The sequence below is a fragment of the Monopterus albus genome, unplaced genomic scaffold (assembly GCF_001952655.1).
Source record: "Monopterus albus unplaced genomic scaffold, M_albus_1.0 scaffold90.1, whole genome shotgun sequence".
NCBI lineage: Eukaryota > Metazoa > Chordata > Actinopteri > Synbranchiformes > Synbranchidae > Monopterus > Monopterus albus.
In genome coordinates, this window is record NW_018127970.1 from 1173536 (window position 1) to 1195103 (window position 21568).

Consider the following 21568-nt stretch of genomic DNA (forward strand, 5'->3'; position numbering starts at 1 on the left):
TCCTTCAGCCACCGTCCCGGCCGGTCCTCCAGCAGCCGGTCCTTCAGCCACCGTCACGGCCGGTCCTCCAGCAGCCGCTTCCTGACACTAAATGCTTCATTGTATTAAACATAGATTATTGTTAGGTAATTTTTGAGGTAGAGGTGCACAGTTTTACCATCAACAAAAGGTAAAGGGAGCTAAAAAAAATCATCAAAGTTTCAAAACCTGTCATCAAAAAAATAACAGCAAATTAAAGAGTATAAACACACACAGAATCAAAATATGAAATAAACAGGCATTAAGGAACAAAAGACAGAATTGGTATGATAATGACTGTGGCTCTTGTTTTGCTTCTGTGTTCCTCCATGTCTTAAATCTTCTTCTTTGTCAAGTGAGTTGTTTTGAATTTTGATCCTTGCGCCTCTCAGTCATAAGCTGTGCAGTGAGATAATCTGATTCGACACTTGAAGAGGGAGCATTTGTTATCTATAGACATCAAAATGAAAAACAGGTGAAAATCAAAACAAAATACACACATGAGGTAAATATGTAATAACACTGTGTTGTTAATACTAAATCTGGAGAAATCATTGACACTGAATATAACAAAAATACTGCCTCATACTGCAGCTGTAGTTTAAAAATAGTTTTTAGCAACCAAAATTTTTCAGTATTAGACTCTTGTGCTTTTGCAGTTAAATAAAAATCAACACATTCAAGTTATGATTAATATCACTGGAAAAACAATTTGGGCAATGCTGAGTTTTTAGTGTCCTTTGTTGCAGCTGAAAGAGAAACCAGCAGAGTAGTTGTGAAGCTGTATGTGGAGAGCAACTGAGCCTTCAGTTGCTCTCCACATACAGCTTTGTAACTGGTTTATATCCTGAATCTAATGGAAGATCTGCTCTTCTGATGTCCCAGTCAACACAGTATTCAGCCAAGTGAACAGTGTACAGTACCACAGAGTTTTGTTCTGTAGCTGCACTTGTTCCTCAGGTAGATTCTAACATAAAATATAATAACAATATATAAAAATAATAAAAAATCTTTTTATTTTCTAAATTGAATTATTTCTTTTACCTTGCTTTCCAACTCACATAATTGCAAGTGATTTTTGGTTGGGTTCCAAAATGCTCAAGTCCAATATTTACTCCTTATGGGTGCCTCATTAATTGCTCATCTCAGCAGTTGTAGTCAGTTCTGTAGCTGATCCAAAGGGAATTCATAATTGTAGAATTTTTGTTTCTCTATCATAGTCTCCTGTGTACTGCATATTCAATGAGACTGCCTTTTAGCAGCACAAATATCCTGCATTTGAATGCAGTGACTGCTGGACACTTCCTGTGTGGAATGTGCATGTCTGTAAGGTTTTACCTACAGTCCAAAGACATACAGGTCTTTGAGAGAGTTGTTAATTTTATTAGTACATTGTCCGTTTGCAATATTTTTTGGATCATAAATACAGAAGGCTGGGGGTGGCTGTGGCTTAGGAATTGGAGCGGGTTGTCTCCTAACCAGAGGATTAGCGGTTCGATTCCTGGCTTGTCCAGTCAACATGTCAAATTGTCCTTGAGCTAAACACTGAACCCCCAGTTGCTCCCAGTGATGACACTGGTGTGTGAATGGCCAAGTACTGTGAAAGCATTTTGAGTGTGCTAGAAAAGCACTACACAAGTATAAGACCATTTTACTGTAAATGCATGGCTGTTGCTGGTCAGCAACTGTGTTTTTGCAGTGTGCTGAAGTGCAGTTTTTAACAGAGGGCAGGTAGATTGACAATTCCTGTTTTCTACAGCTTCTTTTACAGTTAATCTTACACATGAACTTAGACAAACATCTGGAAATGTGCCTGATCTGAATTATTTCAAAAGGCAGTGACTCTCACTGCTAATTTTATTCTATTTTTTTTTTTCAGTTTTTCTTGTGGCAGTGGCATCTGTATATTCTAGGAAGTCTTCAGCACCCTGTCTCTGGCAGGGCTATTGTTTTCTTTACTCCATTCATCAGTTGGAGAAATCTAGTTACACTATAAATAAGCTGCCATTGCTTGTATGAGAGCATGTTATTTGATAATCCAGTCTTTTGTTAAATCCAAAATTGAGCACAGCAGCATCTCTTCTTCCATTGTCTTTAACTCTATAACTTGCTATCCTTAATATACACAATATGACCAATTCATAATCCAGATCTAGTCTATTGATTTATTTCAGGTAAGATGAAATTCATCAGTTGGTAATGATAGTTGGATTAGTTGGATACTTGGATTTACATTTTACTGTGATAATCTTTTCATTTTTATTGAATCTTTTCTACTTTAAATGACATCAAATAGATTTTCACATATCATAAATGTCTGTCAGTACCCATGATTTTTGATTTCCTGCAGCAACACAGTGCCAGATATTTTTCTTAGCAGCACTCTTCTTACAGCACCAGTACAGTCATGCTAATCCCCTCTTCATCAATGCTTTGGGCCAAGGTTATGTGTTGGTGAGGTTCAGCTGAGCAATCAAGGGCCTGATGAGAACATTTTGAATAGTCCCCTCTGTCAGCTTATGTCTCTGTCTGGAGTCTGAAGATTTAGTTAAAGTGCGGAGTTGTCCTCCAACAGAGGACAACAGGTCATGGTTCCGTGCCTCCATACATACTCTATCAGTGTCACAGGTTCAGTCTTCATTTCATGCTTTGGAAAAAGCATTCCTCTGAACTTTCATAATTGTATTTGAACCACTAATAATCAAGATGTTGACGAAGCACTGATTTCATATGAAAGAAAGTATTTGGAGAAAGTATTTGGAGAAAAGCCATGCAGGCACGAGGAGAACATGAAACCTCCACACAGAAAGGCCTTGTCATCTGCTTTGAACGCAGAACATTTTTGCTTTGAGACAGCAGTGCTAACCACTGCAACACTGTGCCGCCATAATTAAGATTATAGGATAAGGATAATCACCTTTATTGGCCAAGTATGTTACACACAAGGAATTTGTTTCCGGTACAGAACCGATGGCAGCTATCTCAACCAACGGCTCTAACCATTGGGGGTAACTGGGGGGTTCAGTGACTTGCCCAAGGACACTTCGACACGTGGATTGCGGTAAAAGTGCTGTGTCTCAGTACTTTATCATGAGCATTGGCCATAAGACATGAAGGCTCTAAATTTTGGTTCAAATTTGGGGTTTAGACTTTTTATAAACTTCTGTGGTTGCATGTTGGCTATTAAGATGAAAATAGCTGTACGTTATTAAAAAGAAAACAACGCAAAACAAATCAAAACCAAAATTAATCTATATTTGATGGATGTTACATCTGCATCAGTGTGTAGGGTTTAGTATGTACTATTTATAGGTTATTGATCCTCCAAGCAGAGAGTAGTCAGTCAGGACATCCCAGTTCATGCCAAGCTGCAATGATTCAAGCGTACAGTATGTATCCTTCTGTGTGTGCGTGTTTGAACACTCCCATGATTGGTGTTCTCAGTGGCTGGCTGGTTGATGGGGTTGATTTGTCCGACAGCACTGCGTGTCAGGCAGGCTCAGCGTCCGCTCTGGAGAACATGAATGAAGGAGCAGATAATTGATAGTGACAAGGCGCTCCCAGCCTTAATTGCTGCTGGTGAATTAGATTACCTTTTCAAAGTGCCTTCATTAGCAGGGGGAGAGCCATACCAATGGTCGCCTGATTGGCCTCATATTGTTTTGCTGTGAACCATCTCTGGCAGGGCACTACACTGTAAAACCCAATAAGTTAATTTGGCTCAAAATATTTTTTGAACATAGAAATTTTTAATTGCAACAAATGTCAATTTTTAAGCTAAGGAAAGCATTTTTATTATGTACATGCTAATAGGTATTTTTAAACGTCACTAACTTACAAATTTAAGTTAAAGAAATACTTTGGACTAGGTATTTTCTTTTTTCAAATTTCAGTATAGCTAACTTAAATATTTCTATAACCTATAACAAACTATTTTATTTCTCAATAAGCAATTCTTTAATGTTATCTTAAAGTTTTTAAGTTTCATGAAGCTGTACACACTCTCTCGTAATTGAAAACTTTGCTTACCTTTGACTTAAAATTGCATATTAGTGAAATTAAATTCTTTGTTGAAACTGATTACATAAATTATGTTAAGTAGCTTTAACTCAAGATCCCTAAATACACACACTGGACTATACATTAAAATACAGGTTAACACACAGTTCAAATGCATGTTTCTCATTTATTAAGTAACCATAACTTTAACCAAACATCAACAATAAATACAGTTTGGCTAATGGAAATACATTCTTCAACAACAGTGAAACAGTGCAACAATGCCTTGGGAAATGGCCTGAAGAGTTTTGTAAACTGTCACTTCCAGAAGTTGAATGTATAAATACAATCCCCATTTCTCATTATATTTATCATGATGATTTTTTTTCACATATGATAAGTCACAAACTTAACTAGGCACAAAAAACAAAAATCCAGTGTATATGCCTTCACTATTCTGCTCATTTATTTACCACACGGCAGCTAATGGCCTATTAAATGCAGCAATCAATGGAAAATCAATGAAGAAACTCTTTATGGATGAAATAACCAGATGGTCTGTTTGATTAATTCAGCAAATTAAATACCTTACAAAGACAAGGCACATGACACCTGAGGTGGAAATTTGTAAGTCATGATAATCACTAAACATTAAAATCATGTAAAAATCAATATTGCCATAAATATTTCTGTATATTGATTTATTACACTGCCCATAATGACCTAATATAACTACAATACCAAAGAACCAAAGAAATGGCTACTGCGATATAAACAGTATGGCAAAGCATTTGCCACATCCAGTTCAAACAATAATTCCTCAAGTTGACCTGTAACACTATCTAACTTTAAGTTGAAGATTAATACTGAGTGACAGGAGCCCAACTGGAATGTCACCGATGTCTGGTTCATCAGAGTCCACCACCTGAAGACAGGAACAGAGAGCCTGTAACTCCTAAACTATCTCATATGCTACATCATGGCGCCCCCCAGGCAGACGTGTTTTCGCATTCTTCTCTCGAATGCCGGCTTTTTCCTCGTAATCTTCTTTTTTGTGTGTTTTTTACTCTTTCTGCACTGCACAAATGTCATACACTGCTAACATACAACAGACAGGCATTGCTGGATATCGCCAACTCACACAGCCACTGGGAATTTACTGGTTTCATACCACCAGAGCTACAAGTCATTGTTTGCTCCCGCAACAACAACAACAACCACCATCACCCCAAGGAAAGCCCTGAAGCACCAAGCACGAGTGAGCAGGCTGACCCCAGGACAGCGTTCCGCAGACGGAGATGCAGACGGGGCAAGAGAGGAGGGCTCCATGCTAGGCTAAAAGCTTGCGGTACCCGACCACCACTACCCAGCCTCTTCCTAGCTAGCGTACAGTATCTGGAAAACAAATTGTACAAGCTAAGGGCTAGGATTACAACACAACGAGAAATAAGAGAATGCTGTGCTCTAATTCTCATCGAGACTTGGCTTTCTGACAGAGTTCCAGACTCCGCGATTCAGCTAGAGACCCACTCTATACATCAGGGAGATTTCACTGCTGCTTCAGGGAAGGTAAAAGGAGGCGGTGTGTGTGTGTTCATCAATAACTCGTGGTGTGGAGATGTACGGATTGTTCATAAGCACTGTTCACCAGAAGTAGATTTTTTATTGCTGAAATGCCTGCCCTATTATCTAGCAAGAGAGCATAGTGCTGTGTTTCTGGCTGCTGTGTATGTTAGCCAAAGAGTTAATCCCTCAACGGCTCTCAGCAAACTCCATGACGTCATCAGCATGATAGAGACAGCGCACCCCGACGCTATATTTATTGCTGCAGGTGACTTTAACCAGTGCAATTTACTTCTGTACTTCCCAAATATTACCAACCTGTGAACATTCCCACCTGGGGCAAGAACACTCTGGATCATGTTTACAGTAATATACGGGGTGCATACAGGGGTGCACTCCACCCCCTCCTCTGACGCTCGGACCACATTTCTTTGTTCCTGTATCCAGCTTACAGGCAAAGACTGAAACAAACAAACAAACCCTGTCACCAAACAATTTAAACTCTGGACCCCAGAGGCTGAAGGCACCCTGCAGGACTGTTTCACCCAGACAGACTGGGATGTGTTTAAAGATGCAGCCACCGTGGAGGACTTTTCTGTCAGCGTACAGGATTATGCTGAGTATGTGACCGGGTACATTAGTACCTGTACTGACAACATTGTGCCCACGATACAAGTCAGGAGGTTTCCCAACCAGAAGCCCTGGATGTCAGGTGCGCCACATGCTGCGTGCTTGCATCATCAGCTCCACAGACAGCCTGCTGGATGACCTCAACACCTTCTACACCCGCTTTGAGACCTCCAGCCACAACACAGAGAGGAGGTACACACACACCAAGACCACCCAACCCCCCACCTTACCTCCACTAACTGTCTCACCAGGCCAGGTACGCACAGTCCTGAGGAAGATCAACCCCCGCAAAGCGGCAGGACCGGACAACATCCTTGGTAGGGCTCTCAGGGCATGTGCCAGCGAGCTGGCTGATGTTCTCAGCACCATCTTCAACCTCTCCCTCAGCCAGAGCATTGTTCTCACCTGCTTTAAGACCACAACCATCGTCCCCCTTCCCAAGAAGAGCCCAGTCACCTGCCTGAATGACTACAGGCCGGTGGCACTCACCCCAATTATCATGAAGTGTTTTGAGAGAGTGGTGCTGGCCCGCATTCAGAGCAGTATACCGGACACCCTGGACCCCCTGCAGTATGCCTACCGGCCCAACAGATCTTGACCAGCTGCATCACTGTCGGGTATGGCAGCACTACTGCTATGGACTGCAAACGCCTGCAGAGAGTGGTAAAGTCTGCAGAGAAAATCACCAGGACTCCACTGCCCTCTCTGCAGAGCATTTACCACTGCAGGGTGCGTAGGAAAGCTGCCTCCATCCTCAAGGACCCCACCCACCCACCCCCAGCATGGACTGTTCATACCCCTGCCCTCCGGTTGGAGGCTCAGAAGTGTGAAATGCAGGACCTCTAGACTGAAAAACTCTTTCTTTCCCTCTGCCATCAGACTCCTAAACAGCTGACTCAGGATCTGCCTCATGTAATTCCATCTGTACTGTTTACATACTCATTTTGCACATGCACAATTGCACACTCACTCCTGACTATTTACACTCCACGGCTCCCATGTAGCATATATTCTTTCTGCATTATATTGTGTTCTTGTTGTATTTTCATTTGCTTCCTTCACTTGCTGCTTTAAAGTGCCTTAGATTTATGATTTTACTGCCTATTTAGATTTGTGTTATTGCTCATCTACTTTATATTTCACTTGTATTAGGTGGCATTCATGTGGACGTTGAAGTAAGAATTTCATTGTACAAAAAATCAATCTCCTTGGTTCCGCCTGGTCAGGAGTACGAGGCCTTCTATTTGCGCTACTTCCTGGTCCCCAAGAAGTCGGGTGAAATGAGGCCCATCCTCAACCTGTCCCCCTTCAACAAATACATAGTGAAGAGATCATTTTACATGCTCACCATAAAGCAGGTGTTGGAGTGTGTACGTCTGGGTGGCTGATTCACATCCATCAACCTAAAGATACGTACTTTCATGTGCCTGTCCCCAAACACAGGAAATTCCTGCACTTCTCTTTCCAAGCTGCATGGTTCCAATACAACCACCTGCCTTTCGGTTATTCTCTGGCCCCGCACACATTTTCGAAGTGCATGGAGACGGTGCTGGAACCATTGTGCAGAAAGAGAATCAGAGTCCTTTTACTGGACAAACTGATTCTGATGGGGCCCTCCAGACAGCAGGCTGCATCTCACATGGCAGAGTTGGTCCAACACCTGACCCAGCTGGGGTTTGTAGTGAACTGGAAAAAGATTTTGCTGCTGTCATGTCAGACAATAATTTATCTGGACTCCCTCAGCATGAGGTTGAAACTGTCATCTGCCAGGCAGGAGGCGCTTCCATCCCTCCTGCAGCTCATCGTTCCCCGCACAATGGTGATGGCCCTGTCTGTGATGTGCTTACTGGGCACAATGTCAGCCAGTCATGTAGTGGTCCCTCTCAGGAGACTGAGAGGGACCACTAGCTGTATGTCGGCCTGCTCTCACAACTCAAATAAAACCAGATAAAACATCTACACAATAAAATAACAGCAAAAATGCATAATCAAAACAAATATATCAATCAGTAACATTGTTAAAAGCCAGTGAATGCAAATGCGTTTTGAGAAGTGATTTAAAAACAGTCAGGTTCAGAGCAGATCTAATATCTCGTGGCAGACCATTCCACAGTATAGGAGCCCGAACTGAAAAAGCTCGGTCTCCGCAATGTTTCCGTCTGGACTTTGGTACTTTCAGCAACAACTGGTTTGAAGACCTAAGTGTCCTTTCAGGAGCATAAAAATGCACAAGCTCAGAGATATAAGAATGTGTTAAACCATGTACAGCCTTATAGGCAAACATCAACAATTTAAAATCAATCCTAAAATGAACAGGAAGCCAATGGACTGAGGCAAGAACTGGAGTTATATGCTCATGATGCCGGGTATTAGTCAAAAGACGAGCTGCTGCATTTTGGACCAACTGGAGCCGGGAAATAAGGCTTGAGAAATGCCAATATACAGTGCATTACAATAATCAAGTCTAGAGCTAATAAAGGCATGAATTGCCTTTTCAGAATCACTAACAGAAAGAAAGAAAGTTTAATCTTAGCCAGACGTTTCAGATGAAAAAAGCTGGCTTTGACCACAAATTTTATCTGTTCATCCAGCTTAAGAGCACCATCAAATACTACCCCAAGATTCCTCACATGAGGCCTCAGGTAGGGGGCCAAATAGCTAGGAATATCAGAATTAGTGACACCAGACACCAGAGATACCAATTAAAACACATTCTTACTTTCATTAATATGTAAGAAATTATGTGATAACCATGCCTTAATGTCCCTCATCAAGGTCTGCAATGAGTTGCTCTTCTTGACATTCAATGGCAGATAAATTTGAATATCATCTGCATAACAGTGAAAAGACAACCCATATTTCATAAAAATCGATCCTAGGGGGAGCAGATACAAAGAAAAGAGGACTGGCCCAAGGATGGATCCTTGAGGAACACCACAGTTCAGAGGAACAACAGAAGAAGAGAACTCATCAATGTGTACAGAAAAACTCCTATCAGACAAATATGATTCAAACCATTTAAGAACAACACCATGGAGTCCTGCAGATGAGACAACAAAATACAATGGTCCACTGTGTCAAAAGCAGCTGAAAGGTCTAAGAAAATCAAAATAGCAGTATTTCCTTCATCCACAGTCAACAAAAGATCATTACATACCCACAACAGCGCTGATTTGGTACTATGGTGCATCTTAAAACCAGACTGGAACTTTTCCAATATCCATTTTCCTCTAGAAAAGCCTGTAACTGTGTAAAAACCGTTTTCTCGCACCACACAATCAACGGACTCTGGTCAGCTGCAAAGCTGGCACCGGGAGACGTCATGGTTTGACGTTCCTGTGTAGAATGGGGTTAGCCCAAAGCGATATAATGTTGGGTTCGGGGTCTTTCATCCTTCAGCTGCCTGCGTGCATGTTGGAGGTGCAAGATACCTGAGCGTGTAATGTTAATTTTTACCTGTGTTCATGGAATAAACCAGCACTGTTTTGAAGCTACTTGGACTGCCTCGTCTCTCAGATTTAACGTGGTACCAGGAACCGGAATACAACAGGTCTAAGAGAATCAAAATAGCGGTGGAACTGCTTTAAAAGTATACTTATATACAGTATATAGTACTCCAACGCTTGTGGAGCTGGGCTACCAGGGATGCTACTTTTATTGCATTTACATCGTGTTTTGTACTTTTTTGCAAGCTTTCGAATCTGCCTCGGGGGGACCCTTGTGTTGCGGCACCGACTGTTTGCTCTGGTTCTCCACTGATCCCCGGGCTGGCTCTGCCACTGCATGCAGGTGCATGGTGTCTCAGCGGACACAGCACCCGCAGGCCCTAATCCTTATCTTGGGGACCCAGACCATGCCATGCCTCCCTCCCCCTCTCTGCCACCCTCCTACACAAAGAACAATAAAACTCTGGACCATACCGTATGCTAATGCTAGGAATGCGTACACTTCCACCCCTCCCCCTCTGACCACAGACTGCCCTGTCTGTGATTTGAGTGAGAGCGGTATCTGTTCCTGACTTTCTCTAAAATGCTTGTACTGTCTTTTTTTGGGTATTCTCGAATTGTTTTTAAGATTCTTGATTTGTTTTTAAGAGATCCTTGTGGTGTTTGCTGTTTTTGAAATGCTTGTACTGTCTTGTTTTTTGGGTATTCTCAATGTGTTTTTTAAGACATGCCGCACGGAGCGGCAGCGCGTTCCAGTAGCTCTCTTCTCTTTTGTGTTTTTTTTTTCCGTGCTTTCTGGATTTGTCTATCAAGATTGGTGTGTGGTATCTGTTCTTATGGTGTCTTGTTGCTTGCTCTCTGTTGTTTTTGTCCCTTACTGCTGCAGGGACACTGGAATTCCCCCACTGTGGGACCAATAAAGTTCTACCCTACCCTTCCTTCATCCACAGTCAACAAAAGATCATTAAATCTGTGGTGCGGTTCTGCTCACCCAGAATGTGTAGGCTCTGATAGAGCGCAGGTTCTGGTGGGCCCAAGTAGGAAACTCTGTGCTATTTCTAGCAAGCAGGCAGAGCAAATACTGTCTTGCCAGTTGACATATGTGACGGCTCTTGTGTTGTCCGACTGCACCGCCACATGTTTCTTCCTCAGTATCAGTGCAAAATTCTTCAGCACCATGGCCAGCTCTAGACAGTTCATGTGGGGGAATGGGGTCTGATACCATTTCCCCCCCGTAACCTGCGACAGGGCATATGCCTCCCCACCCAAGCAAGACATGTCTGTGAACACCAATATGTGTGATGTGACTCTGCCGAGGGGAACCCCCATTGTCATGATGCTGGGGGTCTTCCAGTACGCTAGGTCTGATTGGACAGAGGGGGGGACCACTAACATGCACCTCATGTGGCACCGGTGTATGTGGCTGGCCGTCTGCGGCTGTTGTGTTTGTGGTTTGTTTTAATGTCACAAGGTGGGCCTCATCAAAGCGAGTGGAAACTGAATCCATGCCTCATACAAGCGCCGTGGGACAGGTTCGTGCGAGCAGTGGCAGACCTGTTTGCAGTTCTCTGGAAGGCTGAGTGCCCGGGATGAGCCTCCGCTAGTGGTGGATGCCTTTCCTCATCATTCTTGGCCCAGAGGTCTCCTTTACACCTTTCCTCCTGTCCCAGTGATCCAGCATCTCCTCTCGCGCATACAGGACAAGCTGCCGTCATCCTGATAGCCGCAGAGCACACTGGTGCAGCGTGGTTTCCAACACTGCTGCAGCTGCTGTCAGGTGAGCTGTGGCAGCTCCCATGGCACAGGGATGCACGATTCAGGACCCTGGTAGGCAGAAACCTGACTCTGTCTAGTGTGGAAGCTTATGCTGTGACAATTTCGTCCTGCCATGAGGGTTTTGGTGTGAGATCTGTGTTTGCGCACCCACTGGTGAAACGCTTCCTGAGGGGTATGGTCAGACAGCAGCCTGTGGTCTGTTCAGTGACACCCCATTGGAATCTGCCCCTGGTTTTACACGCACTTGTGGGACCCCCCTTTGAACTCATAACACAGACCTCTTTCAAACACCTTTCGCTGAAAGCAGCACTCCTCTTAGCCCTGACATTGGGTAAACAAGTGGGTGAGCTCTGCCTGCTTTCGGTCTCACCATCATGCCTCTCTATCTGCGAAGATGGCAGCTCATCTGTCCTGAGATCCAGAGTCATCTCCCTGGACAGTGGCCTTCTTCCACCAGCTCCATGCCCTCTGTCCTGTGCACGCACTGTCCCATTATGTGGCCCACACGGCAGCTATCAGACAAACACAGCAGCTGTTCATGCACTACAGGGAGCACTCGCTGGGTAAGCCCTTGACTAAGCAGTGGCTGTCTCACTGGTTGTGTGAGGCCATCATACAGGCATACAGTGTCAGCTGGGAGGGATCCCCCATCTGGCATCAGAACTCACTCCACGAGGGCCATGTCCTCCTCCACAGCACTCTTCAAGGGGATGGCAGTGGAGGACATTTGCACAGCAGCCTCCTGGGCCTCCCCGTGTTCTTTTACTCGCTTCTATCTTTGGAACACATCCGAATTTTCACTTACTCATTCAGTACTGAGTGTTCTGCGGGATCGGGAGGCTACCCCCAATGGGTGAGTGCACTCATGCCATCAGGCAATGATGCTGCATGTGGCAGCTGCATTAGCCTGGCCTTATTCGCTTGGACATCTGGCTGTTACCTAATGCAACTATTGTCTGACTGTTCTGTCAACACAAAGCTATTGCTGTGTGTGTGTCCTTACTGTGCGCACACAGTCTCTCTGTGCGTCCCTTCCGGCACTTCTGTTAACTGCTACCGGCCCTGCCTTCTGAAACATGGCTGGCTACCAGCATCACTTTTCGTTTGTTGGTTTTTGTTCTCGAGCATCTGATTGTTACCATGCATAACTAATGTCGGCCTGCTCTCACAACTCAAGCCGTTTTTAGTACATTGACACCAGGCACACACACTCGCTGTGTGCCCTTCCCTGCACTTATCCTCCTCTGTCTACCCCGCTCGAGCGGGGACTGTTATGACGCATAACAGCCATCCCTGCCTTTCTCACAGTGGCAGTCAGGTTCTATTTGGGGCATGATTGCACCTGCTTCTCAGACAAGGCCTGTTGCAGGAGAGGGGGTGTTGTACTTGGGCTGCTATTGCGGGATATGAAGACAAGCTGCGATGTTGTTTATAATGCTCTTGAGTGGCGGTGAGCCAAAGGAGCATTGACTACATCCAGCTGCACTTTTATCCCAATAGCGACAGCTCTTACAGAGCGAAGACTATACGAAATAGAATGGTGGTTACATACAGTAACCCAAGCTTCTATGAGTATATGCGTAACCCTCTAAACTGGCAGCCCTGCTGTCTCCAACCCTGCCAGCTAAAGTGAAAGTGCTGGCATAGGGAGTAGAGCTCAGGTAATGCAGGCTTTTATACGGCCACAGCAGACCTGGGTGGGGTCAGTCCAGTGCAGGGCACAGGGTGCTAAAGAAACCGCTTCAGGACTGCATGTGCGCGAGGGATAAACCCAAGAGCAACAGCTCTTAGATTGCTCACCTATACTCATAGAAGCTTGGATTACTGTATGTAACCATCGTTATATGCACTGGCTCCCACTTTTCAATTGCTTTTCATGTTTAATGGCTGAATAAATTAGCTCAGAACTCACTTTTTATATGCATAAAATATGTAAAACTGCTGAGACAGACACTAAATCCATTCGATGGAGAACATTATAACAAAAGACATTAAAATATTGTAATAAATTGTTATGTTAACTCACCAAATGAGTGTGCACAAAGAGAAAATCAATATAACGGTGGTCAATACAGTCAGCATGGTGAAGAAAGTTAGCCGATCAGGTTGAGAAAACTACTACACATCACAGCAGGTTTCAGCTCAGAAATCCTCATTGAAAATCCCAAAACGAATTTGTGAAAGAAAAAACATCTTTTCTGTCTTAACTTTGAATTATAACCATGTGGTTTACAAGCTACAAACGTCTTCTACAAATTTCTCCTGGCCATGCCAGCAGAACAAACATGGTGTGGTGACAGTTAATGAGCAGTTACGTACGTGACCTCACACTCTGGTTCATTTAAAATATTTAAATTACAAATACCACTTAAAGTAGATGAGAAGTGTAAACTTGAAATTACAAATTTGTAGAAATGACACAAAAACATTGTGGCCCAATAGCTATTTGAATTTCTGAGTTAACAGACTTTTACTATTCGGTCTTACAATGTAGGATGTGTGAGTGTTGTGTGTTTGTGTTTGTTGTGGTTGGTTTGAAATTGCTCATAAATTTTCATGTATGGCTATTGTTTGACTGTGGGTACATGTATTTTTAAAATTATTAGACAATAATAAAAATAATATGAGAGATATTTGGAATATATTAAATAGGGTCATCAGAAATAATCATGGTAAGGAGAATTATCCTCACTATTTTTTGGATGGTGATAAGATGGTTAATAAAATGGAGGATATAGTAAATAAATTCAATGACTTCTTTGTTAATGCTGGGCCTGAATTAGCAAAGAATATTTGTGACAATGATGTGTCCTATGGCACTATTGCTAATTTTATTGAAAAAAATCAGCATTCTATGTTCCTTAAACCAATAGAAGAAATGGAGGTTAGACATATAATTCATAAATGTGATAATAAGACATCGACTGACAGTGATGGAATAAACATGACTATTATTAAATCGGTAATTGATGGTTGTTCTAAACCACTAACTTATATCTTTAATTTGTCCTTTCAATCAGGAAAATTTCCTAATAGTATGAAAATAGCAAAGGTTATTCCGCTTTATAAATCTGGAGATAGACATAATATTACAAATTATAGACCTATTTCTTTATTATCGCAATTCTCTAAAATCTTAGAAAAACTGATAAAAAGTTATTTGACTAACAGACGGCAATTTGTAAGTCTGGGCGAGCACCAATCAGATTTTCTGGATATAGTATGTGGAGTCCCACAGGGGTCAGTTTTGGGTCCTAAACTTTTCATACTGTATATTAACGATATATGCAATGTTTCTGAATTATTGAACTTTGTACTATTTGCTGATGATACTACTATATGGGCCTCTGGGGAAGACCTACAGCAACTTTTGGGTCTGATTACTGTGGAATTGGACAAGGTGAAGAAATGGTGTGACAGGAATAAGTTATCACTAAATCTGGACAAAACAAAATTCATGCTGTTTGGATATGGAAGATTAAATCGTCAGATTCAAGTAAGGGTGGGGGATGCCAATATAGAAAGAGTTTACGAAACAAAATTTCTAGGCATAAATATTGATGATAAAATCTGTTGGAAACCTCATATTAAATATATACATAATAAATTGGCTAAAAGTATATCTATATTGGCAAGAGTTAAAAATATTGTGGATCAGAAGTCACTCCATACTCTTTACTGTTCTATGTTTGTACCTTATTTGGACTACTGTGTTGAGTGTTGGGGAAATACATACAAAAGCGCATTATGCTCATTATTTAAACTACAGAAAAGGGCCATTAGAATTGTTCATGGACTTGGTTATAGGGATCATACGAATTCATCATTTGTACATTCAGGATTTTTAAAATGTTTTGATTTAGTAAAATACAAATCTGCTGTATTTATGTATAAAGTCAGATATAATTTGGTGCCAAGTGGTATTCGGGGTCTGTTTGGTGATCGAGAGGGTGGTTATGGATTGAGGGGCCACCCCACTTAAATAACTCAGGCCATACGCACAACTAGGAAAAGTTTTTGTATATCTGTGAGTGGGGTAAAATTATGGAATAGATTGGGTGATGATTTAAAACAATGTACAAGTGTAAAACAATTTAAGAATAAATATAAAAAGGCCTGCATAGCTGGGTATTGGATACAGGAAGTGTAATGATTTTATTAAGATATTATCGGTGTATTTATGGGTGGGATATGAATAATTTATTGTTTATAATTTGTTTTCTAATTATGTAAATGTGATTTGTGGTTAGAAGGAATGTAGTAATTTGGTGGTTGCGGGAATTTAACGAGTGTAGTTGTTTAGTTAAATACTTGGGTTGTGTCAGTTATAGTTTGGATTACCAGGGGTAGAACTAGATAAGTATTACTTCTTTCTACTCCCTTGAAAGCATGTAATGACTAAGCATCATCAAGATAAATTTCTATCTTTGGTTGTATATGGTAATTGGTTCGGTTGTTTTGTGTTACATGTTGATTTTTTATTTTTTTTATTTTTATTTTTCTCTGTTTTATTTTTCTCTCTGTTTTATTACATGCTTGGAATTAATTAATTTAAAAAAAAATTACAGCTAAGCTTCCTGTCTTGTTTAGCTTTAGTGGTGTCTAGCCATACACAGGTTTTATGATATGCCTTTGAAAGTTTTGCTGCTAAAACCAGTACAATGGATAGTTACAGTGGAAGATGTAGTATGTCTTTCCTGAAATAATATCCTGTTTACTCATTGCAATTACTTTGTACTGTAGAAATAGCCCTTTACAACAACAGGCGTTGGGGCTGAGAATGATAGGAACTACTAGAAAATGAAAAGTTTTTTTAAGCTTACCTTTTCATGTATTTATACTGATGCCACCAAAGATTAAGGCTATTTAGTTTGTTAGTTAGGTAGTAGGGAATGCTGATTTTATAGTAGCTTTTACAGTTTCTCCCACCCTGCTGTCAGTATAAAAATAAACACCCTAAAAGGATTTTACAGAAAGCTAGCAGGGAACATAGAGAGGGGTTATTACTCCACGCAGGGATGGTGACATGAGCATCTTCTTTTAAAAAACGACTTTCTGGCCAAACCCAAAAGCCCAGAAATGTACACCTCTTCATCCCCTGCAGCACCAGCTTCAGATGCAGCCATTCTTCCTCATCCCATTTCAGTATGTCTCCAGTCACTGCTCCATCACCAGCCCCCCAGTACCTCCAATCCCCAAAAACCCACTGTCATTCCCATCCCTGTCTCATTCTTCATCCCTGGCCCAGCCAGCCTGCAGCCCACCTGCTGAGTTAAATGGAGTGTGCCAGCGTCAGGGGAGTGTGCTCAGTTCAGTTCAGCTCAGCTCAGCTGGGCTGCCAGAGTTATAAACTTACTGTGTGATTATTGTCAGAGTGAGACTCCTCCACCCAGGAGGTCTGTGCTGATGGGTACTATGTCACCGGGTACAGCCAACCATGCAGGGTGGGATGAAAGAGCACAGGAGGGATGAACAGTAGTGATAGAAACAGAAGTGAGAAAAGGGCACACTGAGAGGGAAGAGAAATGCTATTGGTAGGAGAGATGGCAAAATGTAACAGGGATTTTGGGAATGAGAACAAGCACAGGGTTAGAGACTTATCAAAGGCAAGAGAAAGCCAAGCTTAGCAAGGAAAGGTTGATGTATACCTGTCATGCAGACAGAGACAAGGAAAGCTACGCAGGGAATGATATGAAAAGGAAGAAGCAGAAGAATAATGTGCCGAGAGAATAAAGAGAGGCAGCAGGGATATCAGCAGAGAAGCGAAAAAGTGGGAGAAAGGCAGAGGCTGGGTAGGCAAGAAAGGCAAAGAGAGAAATTAGACAGAACATTTTCAAACGAGTGATGTGTGCTGTGATTGTTTTCTCTCTCTCGCTCTCTCTGTCTTGCTCTAAACGGTCGGGATGTGGCCTGTATCTGCCGGCAAGAAGGAACTCAATTTGGGACAATTTACTAGGCAGTCTGAGCCCTGATGCACCTCAGGGACAGAGAATAGAGAGAATGAAAGTGAAGGAAGATAGAATCAGCAAGCCACACATACACACACACACACACACACAGACATAACGTGTGCCTCACACACAATTGCTGCTGAGTAGATTTCACTTAGTTAGTCCTAACTCTCCCAGGCGGTCAATACGATTGAGTTTATAAGGCTTGGAAATGAAAAGCCCAGGATAAGGTTAGATAAACTGTATGCTATTTGATTTCAGCCCACCTCTAGCAGAAAACCCACACAAGACAGATGGCCAAAGGGATGTGCTGAAATCATGTTGTACAAAGGGTCCTGTGGGTGATTAAGGCTGAATACGTCATATGTTTGACAGTGTGACCCTCAGACTCTACCTGTATTACTTTCTCTGTAATGATGGAAATGCGTTTATGATTTGTATAATGCATCTGATACTCTCAGTTTTTGCCACAGTATTTTATTTTTTTATTTTTTGCTGGGGAAAGGGCACCGTGTTTTAGCAGATTCCTTCAATAAGGCACTCAGCCAATTAAATCTTACATCAAATGTTGTGCTCTGTAACGCTTTCCTTGAAAGTTGAGGTCTCATAACCTGACCACAGATTTTGCTTCTGTACTGACAGGTTGGCAGCCTGGAGGGTCTGTACACTCTGAGAGACAGCAGGGGGCGCTCTGACAGAGACACCTTTGAGGGCAGACTTGCAACTGCAGCTGGGGTAAGTATTTGTAATTGTATTAATAAATAAACACTCTGCTGAATAAAACACCCTTGAGACAGTAGAACGTGTAGAGTGGATCAAGCGGCACAGTCCCAAAAGATACTACACTGAGTTGTTGTTGGCTTTTTTTTTTGGCCTGATTCATACTGTCTGTGTAACACAGCGGGAAATGGATTTGTAACTACAGCAAATCAGAGCGTTCAGCTACTTAGACGTGACTGTTTGATACATTTAACACGGCCATGTCAAGGTGAATTCACACTCTGGCATCAGTTCTGATTTTACACAGCATGTATATGCAAATGGAAGTTCATTTGGCTGCTGTTGCTGTTTTAATCAGGCTCTAGTGTTGATTAGTGAGAAGGGGAAAAAAGAAACAGAACCATGTGATGAGTAATAGCTGAAAGTTATTTGCCTTGCTTGTGAAGCTTGTGTGTCTGTTCCACCTGAAATCACTTTGTGCCCCCCTGCCCAGCCACCTTCAACAAGCCGTTCGTTCTGCATCACCCACAGAGCGCACAATACAGCCTCCTCACTGGGCTTTTGTTGCCAGGGAAACAGTCACCCACGGAGACATCCCATGACAGCACAGGGAGATGGAGGAGGGACAAGGGTTGAAAATGCGGCTTTGGTCCTGTCCTCTCTCCAGAGTGCATCAGACCTCTGGCCCTTCCCCAACACACTACCTCCTTAGTGACACACAAGCAAAATGGACCACACAGAAGGACAGACACACATGCACCAAAACACACAAGCAATATTGAGAGAAAGAATGGAACAAAAAGTAAGAGAGCGAAAAAGATTCCAAACTTTCTGATTCAGACTTATCATCTGAATCAGTGTGCGTGTGATTAATTGAAGTAATTTATGCACAATCTCCAGTAACTGCATGTATGGTTCATGATTTCATTAAACTGTAACTTTAATTAGATTTCCACCACTGTAACTGTAGGTGAAAATAAATTTACACCCCTAAAATGTTCCACATTTTATAATGAGTCTTAAATTTAATGGATTGCACAAATAATGTTTTGGGATAATGAACAATTGCCTGCTTAAACACTGCATTGCTGTACAATATGTTTAATATGTATTATTGTGGGGCATTTTGTGCCTTTATTGAAATTAACTGTAGAGATGTAGACAGGAAACAGGGAGAGAGAGAGAGAGCGAGAAAGATATGCAACAAAGGCTCCCAGCAATGAACTATGGGCATTGCTCCACTGGACAGTATTTTTAGATAACTTATTACTAAGCTCTGTTTGTAGGATTTTTGGTTTTATGTTCTTTTTTTTTAATAATCAGCCAAGAGAAAAGAGCTTTAAAATCACTGTCACTGCTTTTTTTTTGCCTGAAAACAGCCCATATTGTAATAGCTGTATGGAAGCCATATTATTGGTGGGTTATGTGTTGCCAAACACAATTAAAGTGTGTTAGCTACAGTAGCTCACCAGCTGCCAGAGCCTGAGCTATACTCTATCCGCCCACCCCTGACCAGGCCTTTGTGTATACAAGCCTGTGCTGCATCACAATGTACTTTGCATTGCATGGCAGGTGTGTTACATTATAGAGCTCACCATTTAGTTAATTTAATGCTTCTTAATTTGTCTTCTGAGGTCACAACAGTAGGCTATTACTTGTACAGTAACATGGTAAAATATCCATCTAGTTGTTTAAGTTGTGTCTTTGGAACATGAGGAGAGATGTGTTGGTTGCATTCTGCTCCGAAGCCAGGGACACAAAGTCAGAAACCTTTCCTGGCTGTGATTTGGATATTCTAACCCAATGTCAATGTAACAAACAGATCACCATCCACAGAGTTAAAATCACTTCTTAGAAGAGGACTGTCACAATTATTCGTTCTATGCTGACCTGCTTTTGAGATCCTCTTCAGATAGCTTATTTTTGTTTGATTTCATCTTAAAATATCATATATTGTACAGCAAATACCCTGTATAATATTTCTTGTCCACCATGTAGTGTCCAGAAAACACAGCAATAAAAACTAAAATGATTACAATGTAGAGTAACCATAACCACTGCTATAAAAATGTCAAAGTCAAAAATTGGCAAATAATTTCATGCTCAGAATACAAACTAGATGGACAAACCATATAAAGTGTAGACTAACATACTAAGAAATGTTTCAGTGACACTTTGCTGTCCTCACCGGAGACTTGGCAAGCCTCACACAATGTTAATGCCAGACACAACAACTTTACTTATCTGCGCTTGGCACATAAAGTGCACTAATGCATGCAACCCCAGTGGCTCAGTGTGGCCACTGTACCTGGTATTCCCTGGTGGTCCCGACCCAACCATGCTTAGCTCCCAATATCAGATGATATTGGGCATGGCCAGGTTGATATGAAATTCTGCTGCTCATATAGTAATATGAAATTTACAAAAATGATTTTGCATTTATTCGTTTTTGGCACATTTCATGTAAATTGATTGGTGTAATACATATTATATGATATAGTAGATGTACGTATGCTGTGCTGAAAAAGGTACTGTAGCAATATAATCTAGAAGAAGTGAAATAAAACCAGGTATTTTTTACAAATGGCTCCTGCCTTTGTCAGCCCAGTGCAGATAATGATGTGGAACCAAAGCAAACAAATGATAATGTTTAGTAAAGTTTCAAAAATACCGTACATCACAGAAAGCTATTGTTCAAAAAATGCTTTTGTTCAATAAGAAAGGAATAATAAACACCCTCCACATACCAGTGAGATCGCCAGCAGCTGCTGTCACTCAGATCACACACTGGCTCAGTAAGAGCAGTCCATAGGAATGGGGCTCTGAGGCGCACGTGTGGAGAGCAGCATATTGTTTACAGCTGAGAGACACACAGAGTGGAGGTCCATGATGGCTTCTCACAGGAGGAGGAGGTGGTGTTGCTACCATGTAATCCTGGTTGATGGAGCCCTGTGCCAGCAAAGCAACAATCAGCTGTTGCACTGCTAATGACATAATTAGCAAGGCTGTGGAAAAACAGCTCAACACAAACGTGTGAGAACTCAGAGACAGCACACAGATAAGTACTCAATACACATAACAAGCATTTACACAGCTAACAAGTACCAATACATTCTAACCTAAAGAGACAGAATGCAAGGCTCATGCATCAGCGTAAAACATGCATAAAGGAATATGGACACGTAACACATGCACAAATACTGCCACAGTGTGACAAGACAGTACATCATCTCAGTGTTTTCTGTCTCGTCTTGCTGTACCATGTTTACATCAGATCTCAGGTTTCCCTTGGTGACCATCTTCTTAACTGTCCTATCATACTGTAGCTTGCAATTTCATTCTCAAGCACACCAACTTGTCTCTGACTGAATTCTACAATGACCTTTTACAGAATGTCTGAGATACTAACCCCCTGCCAGTTTTTGAAATACACACACACAGGCCCCTGCTGGTGTACTTACACAT

At 41.9% G+C, this 21568-nt stretch overlaps 1 protein-coding gene across 1 annotated transcript in view; it reads left to right on the top strand.

Annotated features, from left to right (window-relative positions):
• Positions 1-21568, top strand: part of LOC109964548 (neuroendocrine convertase 1-like) — a 187161-nt gene that overhangs the window by 13308 nt on the left and 152285 nt on the right. Inside the window, exon 3 of the mRNA XM_020607920.1 lies at positions 18026-18118. Within this exon, the coding sequence (XP_020463576.1) occupies positions 18026-18118 (93 nt within the window). The remainder of the gene's footprint in view (positions 1-18025; positions 18119-21568) is intronic.